Genomic DNA, 18,912 nt, shown 5'->3' with positions numbered 1-18,912 from the left:
GACTAGAAGACTCAATATCATTAGGATGTCAGTTCTCTCCAAACTGATCTATGAATTCAATGCAATTCTGATCAAAATCTCAGCAGGCATTTTGTAGTAACTGAGAAGGCAATTCATACGGGACTGCAAAGAACCTAGAATAGCCAGACTACTTTCTTTAAAAGTTGTATCCCAGCCATTCCACTCCTGAGTATTTATCCAATAGAGATAACAGTGTATGTCCTTGTATATGAGTGTATGACTTGTATAATGATTTATGTATGAATGTTCATAGCAACTTAATTTGTAATAGTCAAAACCAGGAAACACTCAAAAGACAATCAAGGGGTGAATGGATAAACAACTTTGGTATATCCATACAATGGAGTACTACTGAACATTAGAAAGGAATGAACTATTCATAGATGCAAAGGGATGGATGAATCTCAAAATAATTATGCTGAGTGTAAGGAGCCAGACCAGAAAAGGGTACATATTATATTATTTCACTTATTTAAAACTCTAGATAAATGGAAACTAATCTATAATGACAGAAAGCCGATCAGTGGTTGCCTAGAAGATGAGAAGATAAGGAAGAGGTTGCATGCAAAGAGGCACAAGGAAACTGTCCAGGGTATTGGGTAAGTTCATACTTATCAATCTTGGTGATGTTTCACAAGTGTATACATATGCCAAAACTTATCAAATTTTACACGTTAAATATATGCAGTTTATTCATGTCAGTTTACTTCAGTAAAGCTGTGTTTTAAAAGCACAAAAAAAAAGAGAGCTGAAGGGACCCAAGTTTCCAGAAGGGCTCAGGTGAAGGTCAGTGTTTCTCATCCTTGGCTTCACATTAGAATCAGCTTAGGCAGTTTGAAAAGTCCTGATGTTCCAACCCAGTATAATCAGCATCTCTAGGGGTGTCACCCAGGCATCAGTACTTTGAAAGCTCCCCAGGAGATTCCAATGTGCAGTGAATTTTGAGAACTGGTGAGCTGTAGAGGGGGACATAAGGGTATATGAGGAGCACAGGGTCAAAGGAAGTGTGCAGGGCATGGGAAGGACACAAGTATTGCTGCAATGCAAGCCGTGGAAGAGTTGCCCAAGGTGGAGGGATCCAGTGTGAAAATTGGATCTAGGGCTAGGAGGACTGCAGCAGTAGGGTATAAAGGGTAGGAATGAATCATAACCATGAATGAAGCATGTGTAAATTGGAAGTTCATTCTGTCTCTAACAAAGTTAGGGTCTGTGTGTATCTTGAGGAGATAGTGGGCAGAATCATCCAGACCTCTGGCTGTGTGGTTGCTAATAATTTTCTCCTTTGGGAACCCTGGTCTAAGAAACTCCCACTCTTGGGGACTTTCCTGGTGGTCCAGTGGTTAAAACTTTGCTTTCCAATGCAGGGGGTGTGGGTTCGATCCCTGGTTGGGGAGCTAAGACCCCACATGCCTCGCAGCCAAAAAACCAAAACATGAAACAGAAGCAATATTATAACAAATTCAATAAAGACTTTAAAAATGGTTCACATCAAAAAAATCTTTAAAAAAAAAAAAGTCCATCTCTCATTAAACTGTTCTGAAGTTTATTGAATTACTCTTACGCAGAGAAAAAAAAGAGGGGTTCCCACACATGGTAGACAGGCATGGGCGTAAAGGACACAAAAGAGTAAGTGGCCTCAATTCTTCCTCTAAACCAGAGATTCTCTGAATTGAGGCTGCTTCAGAATCACCTGGGGACCCAAGAGTGTCCCCAAGTGGGACCCAAGTGTGTATTTTTTAAATAAATCCCAAAGTTTCAGAACCACCACTAACCCAATGGCCAAAGATGCCATCTATTGAAAATATCCTAATTCCCCACCCAGTCTCAGACTCCAGCTTTCCAAGTGTGTGGAGAAGGATAGTATGTTTTCATTGATGAAGAGTTTCTGATGCCAGTTTACTATGCAGAAGGCAGGGGTGGGGCAGGGACAGGTTCTGAGGAAAGAAAATAGAATGGTACCTTCTATACAGGGGAAAAGGGTACTGAAGGGGCCCTGGCTGAGACCTCCTTGTAGGTAGTGGCTACCACTCCACAGGAGTCATGAAGCCAAGGCCAGCCCCTTAGCAGAAATGGGACTTTGTCATACACACTCTCGGAGCCTTGATAAGAAGTGATCCTCAGGGCCTTTGATGTCTCTGCCACCTCCGCTCATGATGTCATGGAAACTTCTGAGTGGCTGTGTCCCTAAACACAGCAGCCCGCCCTCCACTGTGGTGAGGAAATCAAAGCCGTAGAAGGGTTGTAATAGGGGACTGGAGCCAAGAGAGTGTGGTGGGGCCGATCCTGCACCCAGGGAGCCCACCAGGACAGAAACACCAGTGGGTCAAGATACGGTGGGAGACGGCCCATCACACGGTCCATGTGGGGCAGAGGAGGGAAGTGATGAAAGAAGGACACAGATGGGCAGGGGAGGGCAAGGGCCCAGTCAGGTCAGGGCCACTCCCATGCCTTGTCCAGGAGCCTTCAAAAGTCCAGGCGCCTGCTGAGTGAAGGAGGACAGCTTTCTTGGCTGAGCAAGGAGAGAAGGTCCAGTCGATAACCAATGAGCCTAGAAGCCACCAGCCTCAGGTTCACTTGTTCCGAGCCCAGTTCTCACCAAGATGACTGTACTGAGCATCATTCCGATCTCGAAGGGGCTAAGAGATGAGAAGGAGAAACAGTGAGGCAGTGTCAGAACTGTCCCAGGGAGAACCCCAGCAGACCCCAGAGATGAGAGATCATTCCTGGCCATTCCAGACCCCCCAGTGACAGATTCCCCACTAGGATCTTCACACACATACACATTAAACCTAGTATCAGGCTCTCCATCCCCACTCACTCCTCCCCCCATTCTCATCTTTTTCCCCTCAGGGCTCACCTGATAGAGCTGGTCATTCCCCAACAAAACTTGAGTGTCAGCAACTAGAAGAACCAGGGAAAGAGAGTCAACAAGGGCCTAGGAGATGGGACAGGGAGACCCCATGAATGCTGCAGGGGGACCAGCATTGGTCACACCCTTGGAAGTCTGCATGAGCTACATGGGCACCTAAGTTCTGTCAGCAACCAGTTGTAGGAGGCCTTAGGAGATTGCAATAGTGACTCCCAGGTGAGACACAACCCACCTCCAGCCCCGTTCCTTAGCAGGTACACACTCATACCCACATTCACAGCCACAACACACACATGTTCTGTCCCTTCCACTTACCCCTGGAGAGCCTTCCAGTCTCGTGTCCAGCAAAGCAGTAGATACCCAAAGCAAGGAGCACAGTGGCAATGATGTCAGTGATGACGATGCCTGCCAGGGTGGCTGAGTCCAGCTCCACACAGTTCTGGCACACTGTGGGGGAAGGGAGGCCAACGGAGAGGTGGAGGGTCTTCAAGATCAGGGAACCATCTCTGCCTCTTAGGTCAGCCCCAGGATCTCTCACACCAAGACCCAAACTTGGAAAAAGTCCTGCTGAGAGCCTTGATACATCTACCTCTAACCTTCAACCCAAGAAATCCCTGAGGAGAGCCAAGAAGTTGTCTCAGCTTTGTAGGAACTTAAACAAGGCAGTAGGCCAACCACTCTCCCAACCAAGCCCCTACTGCTTGGGTCACAAGGTCCCTATTGTTCTTTTGCCATTAAGCTATTTCCCACTCAGGGCTCCAAAATCTGGCTCATACCATTACGAGAACAACCCAGTTTGTTGAGAGCACAGACTGGTACACCAGAGCTCCCTACACCTAGAAAGTTCTCATATCCAGAGGCCCCATCCATTCCAACGCAAAGGGTCTTGGAAGCACATACTTCGATAGTATACTTGCAGAGTAGGTGTTTTGCTGGTTTGTCCATCTGCCTTATTGCACACATACAGTCCTCGTGGGTCCAGGCTGCGTTTTCCCAAGTCCATAGTTTTATTGTCTACAGCCAGTTTTCCTACCGTTCCTTCTAGCCACGTGATACTCTCATTGCATCGCAAAAACACTCTGTCCTCAAGTTCCTCCACAGAGATATCGAAGGGGCTCACTAAGGGAAAAAATACCACAATTGGAGCCAGCTCTTTGGTCTGCACCAGACTGCTTGTTCTGCTGAGGCTCATACTTAAGAAGGACCAATTTCCAAGTCTAGAATAGTTCATGGTTTCTAGTGAGAGAGACGGAAGTCACAAGAGAAGTGCTTCAATAGGCTCCCCACAAACTGCAGGGACCAAGAAGGACATGAGGATACAATCCAAACAGAGGACAGGCCCTGATGGACATGGAGCAAAAGAGGAAAACATGGAGTTGGGTCGATCCAAGAACCTTCCTGGAAATGTGTTCAGACCACTGATTAGAAGTAGGAGGGGAGCCCAGACTGCTAAAACACCCAAGAGATATGGAAAGGCAGAAGAATGGTCCTCGATTGGAGATGTCCTCATTTTTTTCTCCAAGAAACCTTCTAATTCTACTTCCCATCCACCTGCAACCCTCCCACGTCAACTTCTCATCTTCTGCCCCCTCGCCTCACCCTTGCCCCAACCACTACCAAGGGAATGGTACTACTAAAGCCTTTCCTATGGCCAATGATGGCTGCGGGTAGGAGAGAAGCTAATATGAATTACCATCCCAGTGGTCCAAAAGGGGACCTAGGGCAAATCCCATGTAAAGATTTTTAGTTGTTCCACCCTTGCTTAGGAGGAGAGGGACAGGAAAATAATTTTTTATTGAATCTGTTCTTGGGGCTCCACACAGGTCAAGTCTTGTGGGGAGTTTAAGGGTTGGAGGTACGAACAGCACCTTTCTAGATCCACTGAACTGCTGTGACTGAGAGCATCTCCACAGCCCACAGAGGCACTGGAATCTATATCTCCAATCCCAGGAAAAAGTGGAATCTACATTCTTCCTGAGATTCATGGTCAGTAACCAATTTGGTTAGAAGAGCATCCTCTAGAAAACCCCCCGACGAGCCATTTCTCGTGCCTCTGTAGCAGGTCAGGAGAAAATGCATGTATTCTCAGGGAGATACATGTACATCAGATGCTCCACATCACAGAGTCATGTATTCCTTGGGGATCCGTTTCCAATGGAAATCCTGGATGTCCCAAAGAAGCTGACTACTAGGGTAACCATTCATCCCAGTTTGACTGGGATTGAGAGAATACCTGGGACATGAGAGTATCAGTTTTAAAACCAGACAAACGTGGATGAGTGGGTCATTCTACTACCCCAAATCTGCCCTCCCTCCTGCTCAGCCTCAATTTAACTTTTCTCTTAAAGCATTCCCCTGAGTGCTGGGCCATGGCCCCAGGTGGTGACATCATGATGGCCAAATGACCAAGAGTCCTGGATCCCAAAGGCTCTCTGCCCTAGAAGGAACAGTGCTCCCATTACCAGCCCTAGGCTAAGGCACACACATACTGCAACACTTCCTACAGATCTCTGGCCTAAGGTCTTCAGAGAGACATTCAAGGCAAAGATGCACCCCTAGCTGGATTCAGTCAAAGCCAAGAGCCTGTGCTTCCCAGACCCTGTGCTACGTCCCAACATGGCCCTCCTTGACAACGCTGCCTGGTGAATTGAAGCTAGCATTGAGAAGGACTTTCGAGTGGACCACATTCCAGGTGGTAATGTCGCTCTTAGGTCCCTTCTCCAAGATGCCCCCATCCACCCAGAGAAGCCTTACCTTGGGAGAGAAGGGCAGCCAGTATCAGGCCAGACAGAAAACTTCTGTGTTCCATCTTCCAGCAGAATTCATCCAGAAGACAGACCCAAGTCACAGAACTATCAGCCAAGGTGAAAGCTGCCTTCCCCCAACTGACTCATGTGTACCCGGAAAAAGTAAAGGGTGGTGGAGGCACTAGAAGACGCCTATTTCTCTGCTCTCTGCTGTTGGTGATGGGAGGCTGCCAGGGTAGAGGTAGGCTGGGGGTGGGGTAGGAAGGAAGCAGGTGCAAATCGCTCTTTCTCAGAGCATGGAGGGTGGGGGAGGGGTAGAAGGGGGAAGCAGAGGATATGGAAAAGGTTGCCTGGACTTCTAGGAAGTAAAAGGAGATTCAGGGTGTCCTTTCTTGAGTCACTGATGAAAAACAAGGAATTCTGAGTTCCTGTCAGCAAACATCACTACATTTACTCACCACCTAAAAACTGCCACCTCTCAAAACCCTTGAGACAAGCTGTGAACCGCATCCCAGAAGCTATATCAGCTAGGTTCCTCCCTTTCCTGGTCTTTCTTGGGACCCTACCCGAGGTCCTCCTTGGGCCGCCTGGGACACCACACTAAGTAGCTGCTTTTTTTTTTTCTTCTTCTTCTTTTTCTGTTTTTTTTGTTTTTTGTTTTTTGTTTTTTTGCGGTACGCGGGCCTCTCACTGCTGTGGCCTCTCCCGTTGCGGAGCACAGGCTCCGGACGCGCAGGCTCAGCGGCCATGGCTCACGGGCCCAGCCGCTCCGCGCCATGTGGGATCCTCCCGGACCGGGGCACGAATCCGCGTCCCCTGCATCGGCAGGCGGACTCCCAACCACTGCGCCACCAGGGAAGCCCCTAAGTAGCTTCTTACCAGTGGGAGTTTGAGCTTTGGGAGCCCTCTAACGAGATTTACATCCTGGCTCCAATACTGCCTACCTGCTGGGTCTGAGCCAGTCACAGAATTCTTCAGAGCCTGATTCCCTCAGTACCATGAGAAGAATTCGAATGGAATGTTTCCATGGTACCTGACACTTCATATGTTCTCAGTAAGAGAGAGAGTTATTAATAACAATATGATTAATTCGCAGCACAATTGAGTCTCCCCAGGAGACAAATGGACTTTTTTCCTCTGGGCTATGGAAATCCCAAACTGCCTACACTGTCTCAGTTAGACTGTAATTTATCTGAGGGTAGAGAGCGTACATGTCTTGCTCACTTCTGTATCACCAGCACCTGGCCTGTGCGTGGCACATGGTGAGAGCTCCGTACATTTTTCTCAATTCACTGGCTGACCGGCTGAGGGGCCTGAGGTCCTGGGAACACAGCCGACCCTAGTCCTTGGAAATGTATGGTCTGTCTTGGTGGAATCGTCCTACCTATTCCTTTCCAGGCAGGCACCACTCTGATGATCTCATCTCAAGAGAGCAGTGAAAAAAAATCCCTGGACTGAGGTGGCTTTCTGTTCAGAGTTCCAGCCCCAAGCACCTAAGAGTTCCCACCTAAATTCACTAGTTCTAACAACAACAGCTAGCAACAGGCAACAGCTGGCTGAGACCCAAGTAACAAGTGGTGGCAGAAACGTTTATCTTCCCCTCATAAAAAGAAAGCGGCCCAGGCACCCTCCTGCCCAGCACCCAAGGTGGCTTTCCGTACAAGCTGAGTCTCTGAGATGGGAATCCAGCACTCCCTCACGCTCGCTCCCCTCCACCACCCACGCTCCTCTCCTTAACTGAAAAGCCAGAGGTGTGTGCACCTGCAGCCCTCCTGAGCCCTGCCCCCACCCACTGCCCACACTTGAAGCAGAGGGTGGAGGCTCCGGGTTCTTGCCTTCTCACAGGGGCCCCAGCCTTAAGGATGCTGGGCGGAGCCAGGCTATACGCTAGCACAGGCTGGCTGGCTGGCTGCTAGGGGCTGCTCAGTGCTTCTGCGGGAGAAGAACAGAGGCTGCTATGGAGCAGGGGAAGCGTCTGGCTGGCCTCATCCTGGCTGTCACTCTTCTTCAAGGTAAGGGCCCGCTAGGGGGTCTGACAGTCTGGAGAAGGGCTCAAGGGAAGAAGCCATAACAGGGGGCAAGAATATTTGGATCCCCTAACCTCGAGCTGTCATCCTAAAGTTCAGAGAAGGAAGGGCAAAAATGAAGCTTCTCACTGCTCTCTGCTAAAGAGAAGCCATGTTCCATGGGAGAGATGGAGTCCTTGTCTCTTAAGAAATCAAAACAGATGACTTTACTGGCTTGAGAGAGAATCCGGATGCCACCATCTTAGGTTTGAATGTAGCCCAAAGGGCACAGGCCACGAATCTGAAGAGAAAAGGTATGTGTTCCTTAACTCAGAGCTGGGGTTAGGAGTAGACCTATGAAGCATTCACTCACTCTGTTGGTCAGCTGGTCAACAAATACGTGTGAGATCCTATTACGTGTTAGGCTAGAAGGGTATAAAGGTGAATAAAAACCTTCTGCTCCAATTAGCTCATAGTCTAATTGAAGAGATAAGTTTCAACGTTGCCAGATTGAGTGTAAGGTTCAATGTAGGTTGCCTGAACGAATATTCAGTTGGAAATACAATAGGAAGTGGATGAACTGGGCCGATGCCTGGAATCCTGACTAGAGGTGATCCTCTCCACATTGAAAGTCATTGAAATCACGCAAGAACTATGAGAGGTGTGAGGAAGAGGAGGCTGAGGATAGAACTGTGAGGATACCACCTTTAAGGAATAGTTAGAGAACAAACATGTCAGTAAAGAGATAAGGGAATGATCCAAGAGCTGAAATAATCGGATGAGTGCTATTCCATAGAAACCAAGGGAGTAGAGAGCTTCCAGAAGGAGAAAATCACCATGAGTATGAAATGCTAAAGAGACGTCCACTGATATAAGAATATATTCAAAAGTTTAAGTCTGTATACATACTACCAAATGTAAAATAGATCGCTAGTGGGAAGCAGCTGCATAGCACAGGGATATCAGCTCGGTGCTTTGGGACCACCTAGAGGGGTGGGATAGGGAGGGTGGGAGGGAGACGCAAGAGGGAGGAGATATGGGGAGTTTTGAATCAGAGTTAGAATGAGGGGACTCTTTTTTCCTCCCATGGTGATCAGGTGGATGGGGAGAAGAGCTAGTTAGAAATCTGCTTAACTCTTTGTCTTGCTTTTCTTTATCTTCATTTACCCATTTATTCACTCATACATTCATTCGAAATATATAAAGTTCCTACCATGTTCCAGGCACTGTGCTGGGTGAACTATTCATAAACAGTTCACCCCTATATGAAGTTCTAAGACTGTTGACTCCTTCCAACTGTTTCCATCACACTTTGATCTATGCCCCCATCTCTCCCCATAACAAACTCTACCTCTAGCCAAACTACCTCTTTTGTCCTTTTCCAAGTCTGTATCTTTGTTCAGCTATTCTTTCTACCTGGAAACTCTTTCTCTGTCTGGTGAATTCTTACTCATTCTTCAAGGCAGAACCAAATGCCATCTTCTCTGTCAAGCTTTCCCTGTCCCCTCACCCTTGGTCAAAATCAATAGTTTCTACCCCTTTCCATATGCATTTATACAAATACTAAATGATAATTTACAAGTACTATTACATGTATTACATTTGTGTTTATTTTTTTCCCACTTCATTGTAAACTCTTCAGAAGCGACAACTAGTTATTTGTATCACCACCCTTTTCTTCCACACTCGTTACTCATTACTCGCTACTCAGACATATAACAGTGGTAAGTGTTTGGATTAAATCCAATTGAACTGAACTCCAGTGTTGGTTCTCTATAGTATGTCTACCATTCAACTCTACTACTCTGAGTTTTGAGACAGATTTGAGGGCTATTTAATAGCTAACTCTTCGGGGACATTCAGGGTTTCCACAAAAAATGGATCACCAAGGCTGAAGGTTTTAGAAGTAACTCAGCTCTAAATGGCTTTAGCTAGTGCACACCCAGTCTTTGCCAGGGCTTTAGCTGCTAAAGGAGAAGAGCATTCCACACTGTACAGGCAATACCCTTACGGATACTGCGATACAGTTCTGCAATGCTAACCGTCCAGAGTTAGTGTCAAACCTCAAGGTTAAGGGCTCAGTCCCCAAAACAACTGCCCTCACTTTAAAAGCTAGGCACAAGTTCAGGGATCCTCAGACTACCCACACTTCTAACGAACTGCCTACAAATCTGGAGGGTTCCCAAGAACCCCCTCAGAATTTGCTAGAACAACTCACAGAACTCCGGAAAGCCCTATCCTTACTACTACAGTTTTCTTACAAGAAATAAAATCAGATCTATCCAAATGAAGAGACACATAGGGTGAGGTCTGGGAGGTCCTGAACACAGAGCTTCCATGCCCTCTCCTTCAGGAATTAAAATACATCACCCTCCTGGCACATTGATATATTCACCAACTAGGAAGTATGAATGAGTTTTTACTGGGGTTTCATTACATAGGCATGATTGATTGAATCACTGGTCGTGTGACTGAACTCAATCTCCAGTCCTCCTCCCCCTCCTAGGGCTCAAAGCCCCAATTCTCCAATCACATGTTTGGTCTTGACCAGTCCCCTCCTGAGTCATCTCATTAGCATAAACTCATGTGTGATCCAAGGGCCCACGAAGAATCACAAAGGCAATCCTGTCATTCATGAAATTCCACGGGTTGAGAAACTCCCTCCCAGCAACCCAGGAGAAAGACCAGACAAACTCTTTGCTATACAACACCCTAAATTCGGTTTGGTGATTTAGGCAACAATCCAAAGAAATAGGTATAGATACTGTCACTCGCATGAATTAGGCTCTTGCTCTCCATGTTGGCCTCAAATGACCATGGAAATGATACATCAGGGGATCTGAATGACTCCATGCCCAGCTGATCCTCTGTCTCTCTTCTGTCTCTACAGGTACTATGGCACAGTTGAATGAAGGTAGGGGAAATGGCTTCTTTCTATCATCAACCTCTGAGGAAATTCATGGAAGTATGGCTTCCCACAACAGTAGTCCTATAGGAGCAAGTGAAGAGCTAAGAAGGGATGGAATGATGAAGGATAGACAGCAAACCTCCCCAGTGTCAACCAAATCAGTGGCCAGCCTTGACCTCCCTGGCAGCTTTCCTGTAGCTAAACAATTAGTTTTCTGGTTCTTGGAGGAGAAAGAGGACCCTAGCAGCTAGGCACTACTCAAAGCACAACCTATGAACCAACAGCATTGGCATCACCTGGGAGCATGTTAGAAATGCAGAATCTCAGTCCCTCCCCAGAACTATTGAATAAAACCTGAAATTCTAACTAGACCCCATGTGATTCATGTGCACATTAAAGCTTAAGAAGCAGTACTGTCATGGTCTCCTGATGCCCTGGGACAGGGAGAATTTCAGAGGCAAGATCTTAACAGACATTTCCTTTTTCAGTAAAAGTGGATGACAATCAAGAAGATGGTTCAGTAATTCTGACTTGTGACATGAATGAAAATGTTATCAGATGGTTTAAAGATGAGGTGGAAATAAGTCCTGTAAACACAAGTAAAAAGACTTGGAATCTTGGAAGTAGTACCAAGGACCCTCGAGGGATATATTGGTGTCAAGGATCAAAGAACCGTTCAAAACCACTCCAAGTATATTATAGAAGTAAGTATCCTCTTTGGTTTGCTTGTGTGAAATTAACCAGTACTTGCTGCTCTGGTGAGCTTCTTGTCTGGGGTGAGTGTGGAAATAGATGCTAACCAGTGAAGTAAGAGCCAGTTTTCTTAATCTCAACATAATTTTTTTTTAATTTATTTATTTGGCTGCGCCGGGTCTTAGTTGCGGCACGCGGGATTTTCATTGAGGCATGGGGGATCTTTAGTTGTGGCATGTGGGATCTTTTAGTTGCAGCATGCAGGATCTAATTCCCTGACCAGGGATCAAACTCTGGCCCCCTGAATTGGGAGCATGGAGACTTAACCACTGGACCACCAGGGAAGTCCCTCAACTTACTTCTTTTTGAATTTAACAAAGTAGCTCCCCCAAATTCTTGAAAAAACATAGCCTGTGTTGTAAAGCCTGACTCACTTTTGGGTAGGCCCCACAGATTGGAGCAGTCAGCAGTTTATATAAAGTGAGTTAGGGCAGGTGAGGGAGACAGGGGAGACTACCAGGTAAGTAACAGGAATGTAGAAGGCAGTTGAGCATGGAGAATGGGATCTGGTCTTCCTTACATTTCAATAGTTGCTGGGACTAATACTACATGGGCTCCCCCAGGACTCCTGGGGGACAGAGGAACATCAAAAAGCATTGAGTTCTCAGCCCAAGGATCTTCCCAGGCAATTCCCTTGCCATACCACCCACAGAGAGAACAGTCTTCTGCCCTAGACAGAGGTATTATCTCAGGAGAAAAAAATCCAGAACAACTTTCACACCTCGAAGGAGGCTTATCCTTCCCTTTCCCCACAGTGTGTCAGAACTGCATTGAGCTGAATTTAGCCACTGTGTCTGGCTTTATCTTCGCTGAAATCATCAGCATTTTCCTCCTTGCTGTTGGGGTCTACTACATTGCTGGACAGGAAGGAGTTCGCCAGTCAAGAGGTAAAAGAATGCTCTTAGCTGAGGGGTGAGACCACCTGGGACCCTTAGCCTTCTTCCTACCAAAATAGAACCAATAGAAAAGACTGGGTTGGCACGTGTCACTGATGAGCACGACTGGGTGGGGCTCTGGTTCTGTAGGCAGGAGAAAAGGACACTTGGTGTTTTCACAGCGTATTTGCCTATCTCAAGATCCAACTCTCTCTGATTTGTCCTCTGTGCTTTTTAAAAAACTCTTCCTTGAAGTAAAACCTACATACAGAAAAGGGCATGAATCACATACACACAGCTCAAAAAGCTTTTCTAACAAAGCAAACACACACATGAATCCAGCACCCAGTTTAAGAAAGAGAATTAACACTTGTGGTCACTTCCAGCCTCCGCTTAGTCCCAAAAGCGACCACTATCCTGACTTCTAACAACATTGATTCATTTTGCCTGTTTTTGTTGCCTACGTAAATAGACTCATACAGTAAGTACTCTTGTGTGTGGCTTCTTTTACTCAACAATATGCTTATGACATCTATCCATAGTGTTATATGTAGATGTATTTCACTAATTCTTATTGCTATTCGGTACTCCATTGGGTGAATATATCCCAGTATATTATTTATTCTATCTTGTGTATATGTACATTTTGTTTATTTTTTGTGCAGCTTCAGACAAGCAGACACTGTTGTCCAATGACCAGCTCTATCAGGTAATGGAATGTGAAGTGAAAGAGACATTGCTAGTTAGTAGTTGTAAAATTTTGGAATGGGGGGGCAAGTTATTTGGAAGAAACTGCTTAGGACATACCAGACGATGGCATTGTTATCCCTTTGGGTAGAATGGACGAAATAAAGAGAAGGGTTGAGAGAGACTGAGATCAGGGTCTAGTGACAAAAAGTTGAAGAACACACAGAGGAACTAGATACAGAGCCTCCATTCTTGTCCTCTCCCACCCCCAGGACCATGAAGAAACCACTCCAAAGCCTTGAACATAAAAAGCACTCAATAAGTATGCATCAATAGAAAACAAACTTATGGTTACCAGGGGGTAAGGGCAGGGAGGGATAAATAGGGAGATTGGGATTGACATATACACACTACTATATATAAAGTAGATAACTAATAAGAACCTGCTGTATAGCACAGGGAATTCTACTCAATACTCTGTAATGATCTATATGGGAAAAGAATCTTAAAAAAAGTTTTTTTTAAAAAAAGAGTGGATATATGTATATGTATAATAGATTCACTTTGCTGTATACCTGAAACGAACACAACATTGTAAATCAACTATACTCCAATAAAAAAATTTTTAAGTATATATATATGAAGAAAGGTGAAAAAAATAAAGACATTTAGAGTGAAAGCTAAAAATTTTTTTTAATTAGAAAATAAATATGCATCAAATTAATTCATAGAGGACGATGGAAAATGATTATGACTGTACTATCCTTTTTAGCCCCTTAAGGAAAGGGAAGATGACCAATACAGCCACCTTCAAGGAAACCATTTGAGGAAGAATTGAGCCCAGAACTCAGAGTAGGTGTGTCTCTCTACACCAATTCTAAGAAAGTGCCTTTGCACTACCTGCCTTCCCAACTACTGCCAAGTTTATCTCCTTTCCCCAAGCAGCTATAAGGATGGGGGGTAGGGAGGATTGATTGATAATTCCTTGGGGGGAGGGGGATGACTCTCCTGTGCATTGTAGGATTTTTAGCAGCATCCCTCGCCTCTGTCCACCAGATGCCAGTAGTACTCCCCAGCTGTGACAACAAAAATATCTCCAGATATTGCAAGTATCCCCACGGGATGCAAAGTCGCCCTTAGTTAAGAATCACTGAACCTATATTAACCTTCTAATCACCCAAGCAATCAATCAGAAGTTCTAATTCAATCAACCAGAAATTTCAGTCAGTAAAACAGGGCCCAAGCATTATTTGGTTTTCTGAACCAGTTACAATTTTTCTTTTTTAATCCAGGTGTTTTCCCTTCTATCCAGTTCTCAGAAACAGAGCAATACATTTTGGAGCAATCCTAGTAGAGGTTTTCAACCCTAAATCTAGACTCAAGATTCCCAAAGGTGACAAATGGACAGGAAAGGCCATCAGAGCAAATTCGGGTTTTTCTCAAAAAAAAAAAAAGTAAAGTAAAACTTGTATGGTGTTTCAGGAGCGCCACCTATTGGAAGTAATTTTTCTGTAAAAGAAAAACGAAAAGGTCAAATAACCTCCTTTATTTGAATACCATTTTTTTAAGTTTGCATTTTTATTTACTTTCTTTATAAGTCATAATTCACATGGTTCTAATATGCAGTGAAAGGTCGCCCTCCACCTCCCTCTCCAGCCACCCAGTTGCCTTCTACAGAGGCAAACAATAATACTAGTTTCTTACATAGCTTTACAAGATATTTAAAGTATTATATATCGGAGGTATTCTAGGCATACATAAGCAAATTCTTTTTTTTTTTATGGATGATAAATGCATCGTGATTTTTTGTTTGGTTTGGTTTTAGCTGCGTTGGGTCTTCATTGCTGCACGTGGGCTTTCTCTAGTTGCAGCAAGTGGGGGCTACTCTTCACTGCAATGCGCTGGCTTCTCACTGCAGTAGCTTCTCTTGTTGTGGAGCATGAGCTCGAGGCGCACGGGCTTCAGTAGTTGTGGCACATGGGCTCAGCAGTTGTGGCACACGGGCTTAGTTGTTCTGCAGCATGTGGAATCTTCCCGGACCAGGGATGGAACCCATGTCCCCTGCATTGGCAGGCAGATTCTTAACCACTGTGCCACCAGGGAGGTCCCCAAGCAAACTCTTAAGTACACATTATTCTTCCTTCCCCTATTTTTCACACAAATGTTATCATACTATACATCTTGCACTTCTCACCTAATAAAACCTGAAGATCACTTCATACCAATATATAAAGGAGCTCTTTTTTTTTATGCAGCCACTTTGTACAGATCCCCTATAATTTATTTAACCAGTCCTCTACTGATGGAAATTTAAGTTTGTTCTTTTGCTCTTACAATGCCACAATGACTGTATAAATGTCGTTTTTTAAAATTGTATTGAGGTATAATTTACATAAAATTCACTCATTTTAAGTGACTTCACCTGTTCTCGGTAATTTTTAGCAAATTTACCCAGTTGTACAACCATCACCATAATCCAGATTTAGAATATTTCCATCAGTCTCTTAAGATCTCTTGTGCTCTTTGCAGTCACTCCTTGTTCCCACCCTCAATGCCAGGCAATCACTAATCTCTTTTCTATCTCTTTAGATTTGCCTTTTCTGGATAAATGGAGTCATACAATATGCTGCTCTGGACATTCTCGTACAAGTCTTCGTGTGGACATATGTTTTCATTTGTCTGGGTTGATGTCTAGGAGTGAAGAATTGCTGGGTTGTATGGTAAATTTATGTATAACATTTTAAGAAACTGCCAGTTTGCCAAACTGGCTGTTCCATTTTACATTCCCACCGGCGATGGATGAATGAGGTTCCTGTTTCTCCACAACTTCACAAATATTTGTTACTATCTTTTTTAGTATAGCCATTCTAGTAGATGTAAAATAGTGTCTTATTGTGGCTTTAATTTGCATTCCCTAACGACTAACGATGTTGAACATCTTTTCATGTGCTTATTAGCTATGCTTATCATATCTTTAGTGAAGCGTGTGTTCAAAACTCTTTTTTTTAATTGAGTTGTTTTTCTTCTTACTATTGAACTGTAAAAGTTCTTATATATTTTTGAATACAAGTCTTTTATCAGCTACATGATTTGCAAATATATCTACCAGTCTGTGACTTGTCTTTTCATTTTCTTAGTGGTGTCTTTTGAAGTGCAAGAGTTTTTAATTTTGCTGAAGTCTGTTTTATCCATTTTTTTTAATGGATTGTGCTTTTGGTGTCATGTCTAAGAAATCCTTGCCAAACCCAAGGCCACAAAGATTTCTCATATGTCTTGTTTTTACAGTTTTATTTCTAACAATAAATGTCATTTTGAACATTAAGACTATTTGTAACAAATACAAATAAATGGAATTGTAGGACCATAATGTATTTGCACCTGTAATTTAATTAAATATTGCCAAATTGCACTTCATTGAGGTTGGACCAATACATAATCCTAACAAGAGTGTCTACTGTTCCATACACAATCTAACAGTGTACTATTAAATTTTTTGAACTTTGCCAATCTGATAAGTTAAAAATGGCATCTCAGCTTAATTTTAATCTGCATTTTCCTAACCATTTGTTTTTCCTTCTCATGAAATACAGGCTCATATCCTTTGATTTTTTTTTTTTTTACTGTTACTCTTGGTGTTTAGAATATAACCCCTTCTCTAAGTGTTATTTATTTATTTATTTATTTATTTATTTATTTATTGGCTGCATTGGGTCTTCGTTGCGGTGCACGTGTTTCTCATTGCAGTGGCTTCTCTTGTTGCGGAGCACAGGCTCTAGGTGCATGGGCTTCAGTAGTTGCAGCACGTGGGCTCAGTAGTTGCAGCATGCGGGCCCTAGAGTGTGCGGGCTTCAGTAGTTGTGGCGAGTGAACTCAGTAATTGTAGCGCACAGGCTCTAGGGTGCACGGGCTTCAGTAGTTGTGGCACACGGACTTAGTTGCTCCGTGGCATGTGGGATCTTCCCAGACCAGGGATTGAACCCAGGTCCCCTGCATTGGCAGGCAGATTCTTAACCACTGCGCCACCAGGGAAGCCCCTGATCTTCTTCTTATTGACTTGCAACAACCCTTTACATATTTGGGAAAATAGATCTTTTGTTTGTGGCATTAGTTGCAAATATTTTTCCAGTGTTGTTATTTAGATTTTGACTTTACTTATGGTTGGTTTTCTATACACATTTTACAAATATTTGACTGTAGTAGAATTCACTGTGCTTTTATGGCTTAGATTATTCTTTTACAAAACTTCTCCCATTAAGTCCTATAGCATTTTCCTGGTTTCACTTTATATATTTAAATCTTTGATCCACCTTGAATTAATTTGAGTGTAAAGGTCTAATATATTGACTAACGTTTAAATCCATAGCTACCCACTTATTCTGGAAGTATTTATTGAATAATCCACCTTGTGCACATTAATTTTAAATGCTACATTACCACTCCACACTCACCAGATTGTAAGCTCCAGGAAAAGTTGTATTTTTTTTTCTACTACTGTAGCTTCAGGAGCTAGAACAATGCTGGAACATAATAGGCACTCTAAGATTGCTCAACATTTGGTGTGTGTGTCTGTGTGTGTTACAGTATACTATTCAGTGGCATTAAGTACATTCACAATGTTGTGCAACCATCACCACTCTCATTTTCAGAATTTTTTATTATCCTGAAGAAACACTTTACCCATTAAACAATAACTCCCCATTCCTCCCTCACCCCACCCCTGGTAACCTCTTTTTTACTTTCTGTCTCTGAATTTGCCTACTCTGGGTACCACATATAAGTGAAGTCATACAATATTTGTCCTTTTGTGTCTGGCTTATTTCACTTGGCATAATGTTCTCAGGGTTCATAGCAAGTATCAAAATTTCCTTCCTTTTTAAGGCTTAATAATGATGTGTATGTATATGCCACATTTTGTTTGTCCATTTACCCGTCAATAGACATTCTGGGTTGTTTCCACCTTTCACCTATTACAAACGATACTGCTATGAACAGTGGTGTACAAGTATCTGTTTGAGTCCCTGCTTTCAATTCTTTGGAGTATTTACCCAGAAGTGAAATTGCTGCATCATCTGATAATTCTGTTTAACTTTTTGAGGAACCACCAAACTCTTTTCCCAAAGTGCTCCACTATTTTACATTCCCATCAGCAATGCACAAGGGTTCCTATCTCTCCACATCCTCACCAAGACTTATCTTCTATTTTTTTTCATAATCACCTTCCTAATGGGTATGAGGTGGTATTTCACTGTGGTCTTAATTTGCACTTCCCTAATGATTAGTGACATTGAGCTTCTTTTCATGTGCTTATTGGCCATTTGTATATCTTCTATAGAGAAATGCTTATTCAAGCCCATTGTCCATTCTTTAATCAAGCTGTTTAGGTTTTTTGTTGTTGAGTTATAGGCTTTTTATATAACTGAATATTAACTTTTTATCAGATATGTGAGTTACAAATTTTTTCTGTCACTCTATGAATTGTCTTTTCACTTGCATGCTTGAAAAGTATGCTGCTTCCTTTGCCTTTGTGTACCTCAAAGTAACCTTTAGGATGTACTCGTCTTCACTTTACAAATAAGAAAACTGCACTCCAATCAAAGCATATCTTAACACATTTCCGGGTACCTAATAACAGTTCACAAGTTTCAGTTATTGTTAATGCTACTGTTATTGCTTCATAGATAATAATTATCTATGAAGAGTTACAGAAGCTGTTTCAAAAAGGTCTAAGATCGGTGGGACAATCAGCGTAAGTCCACGGAGGCCTTAGCAGTGCCAGGGTTCACCAACTCATACGTGCTGCTGATACATGGGTTTCCGAGAGCCGCGTACGCCACTGAGCTCCACCGCAATCCGCTCCCAACTCAACCTGACCCGCCCCCAATCCAACCCCAAATCCACTTCCGGCCACTTCCGCCCCGCCCAAGCCAGTTAGCGCATGCGCAGTGGGGATGTTTGCGCGCCTTCTTCTAGCGCAGGGCGACACACCCAGCTTCCGGCGCCCAGATGAGATTCCACAAGGCCCGGCGCCTTGTCATGACGTTAGCTC

General features: G+C 43.9%; 2 protein-coding genes across 4 annotated transcripts; one reads left to right on the top strand and one right to left on the bottom strand.

Annotated features, from left to right (window-relative positions):
- Positions 1 to 700: 700 nt before the first annotated feature.
- CD3D (CD3 delta subunit of T-cell receptor complex) lies at positions 701 to 5,818 on the bottom strand. Its single transcript, XM_060017152.1, has 5 exons — positions 5,645 to 5,818; positions 3,791 to 4,009; positions 3,206 to 3,337; positions 2,879 to 2,922; positions 701 to 2,657 (listed from the first exon to the last, which is right to left on the bottom strand). The coding sequence occupies exons 1-5, from the start codon at positions 5,697 to 5,699 to the stop codon at positions 2,592 to 2,594; spliced, it is 516 nt and encodes a 171-aa protein (XP_059873135.1). The 5' UTR covers positions 5,700 to 5,818; the 3' UTR covers positions 701 to 2,591.
- A 1,726-nt stretch (positions 5,819 to 7,544) lies between these two features.
- On the top strand, positions 7,545 to 16,233 carry CD3G (CD3 gamma subunit of T-cell receptor complex). 3 transcript variants are annotated; one of them, XM_060017150.1, is made up of 7 exons: positions 7,545 to 7,649; positions 10,534 to 10,557; positions 11,040 to 11,255; positions 12,060 to 12,191; positions 12,845 to 12,888; positions 13,639 to 13,722; positions 15,456 to 15,590. In XM_060017150.1, exons 1-6 carry the CDS (start codon positions 7,595 to 7,597, stop codon positions 13,702 to 13,704), a joined length of 537 nt encoding a protein of 178 aa, XP_059873133.1. In that variant the 5' UTR covers positions 7,545 to 7,594; the 3' UTR covers positions 13,705 to 13,722; positions 15,456 to 15,590. The 3 variants fall into 3 exon arrangements, with proteins under 3 accessions (XP_059873133.1, XP_059873132.1, XP_059873131.1); XM_060017149.1 differs by lacking the exon at positions 13,639 to 13,722 and having other exon boundaries at positions 15,456 to 16,233; XM_060017148.1 differs by lacking the exons at positions 12,845 to 12,888; positions 13,639 to 13,722 and having other exon boundaries at positions 15,456 to 16,233.
- The last annotated feature ends 2,679 nt before the right edge of the window (positions 16,234 to 18,912 follow it).

Source organism: Delphinus delphis, chromosome 8, assembly GCF_949987515.2.
Source record: "Delphinus delphis chromosome 8, mDelDel1.2, whole genome shotgun sequence".
NCBI lineage: Eukaryota > Metazoa > Chordata > Mammalia > Artiodactyla > Delphinidae > Delphinus > Delphinus delphis.
The sequence above is the reverse complement of the archived record's forward strand: the minus strand, read 5'-3'. Positions and strand labels throughout refer to the sequence as shown.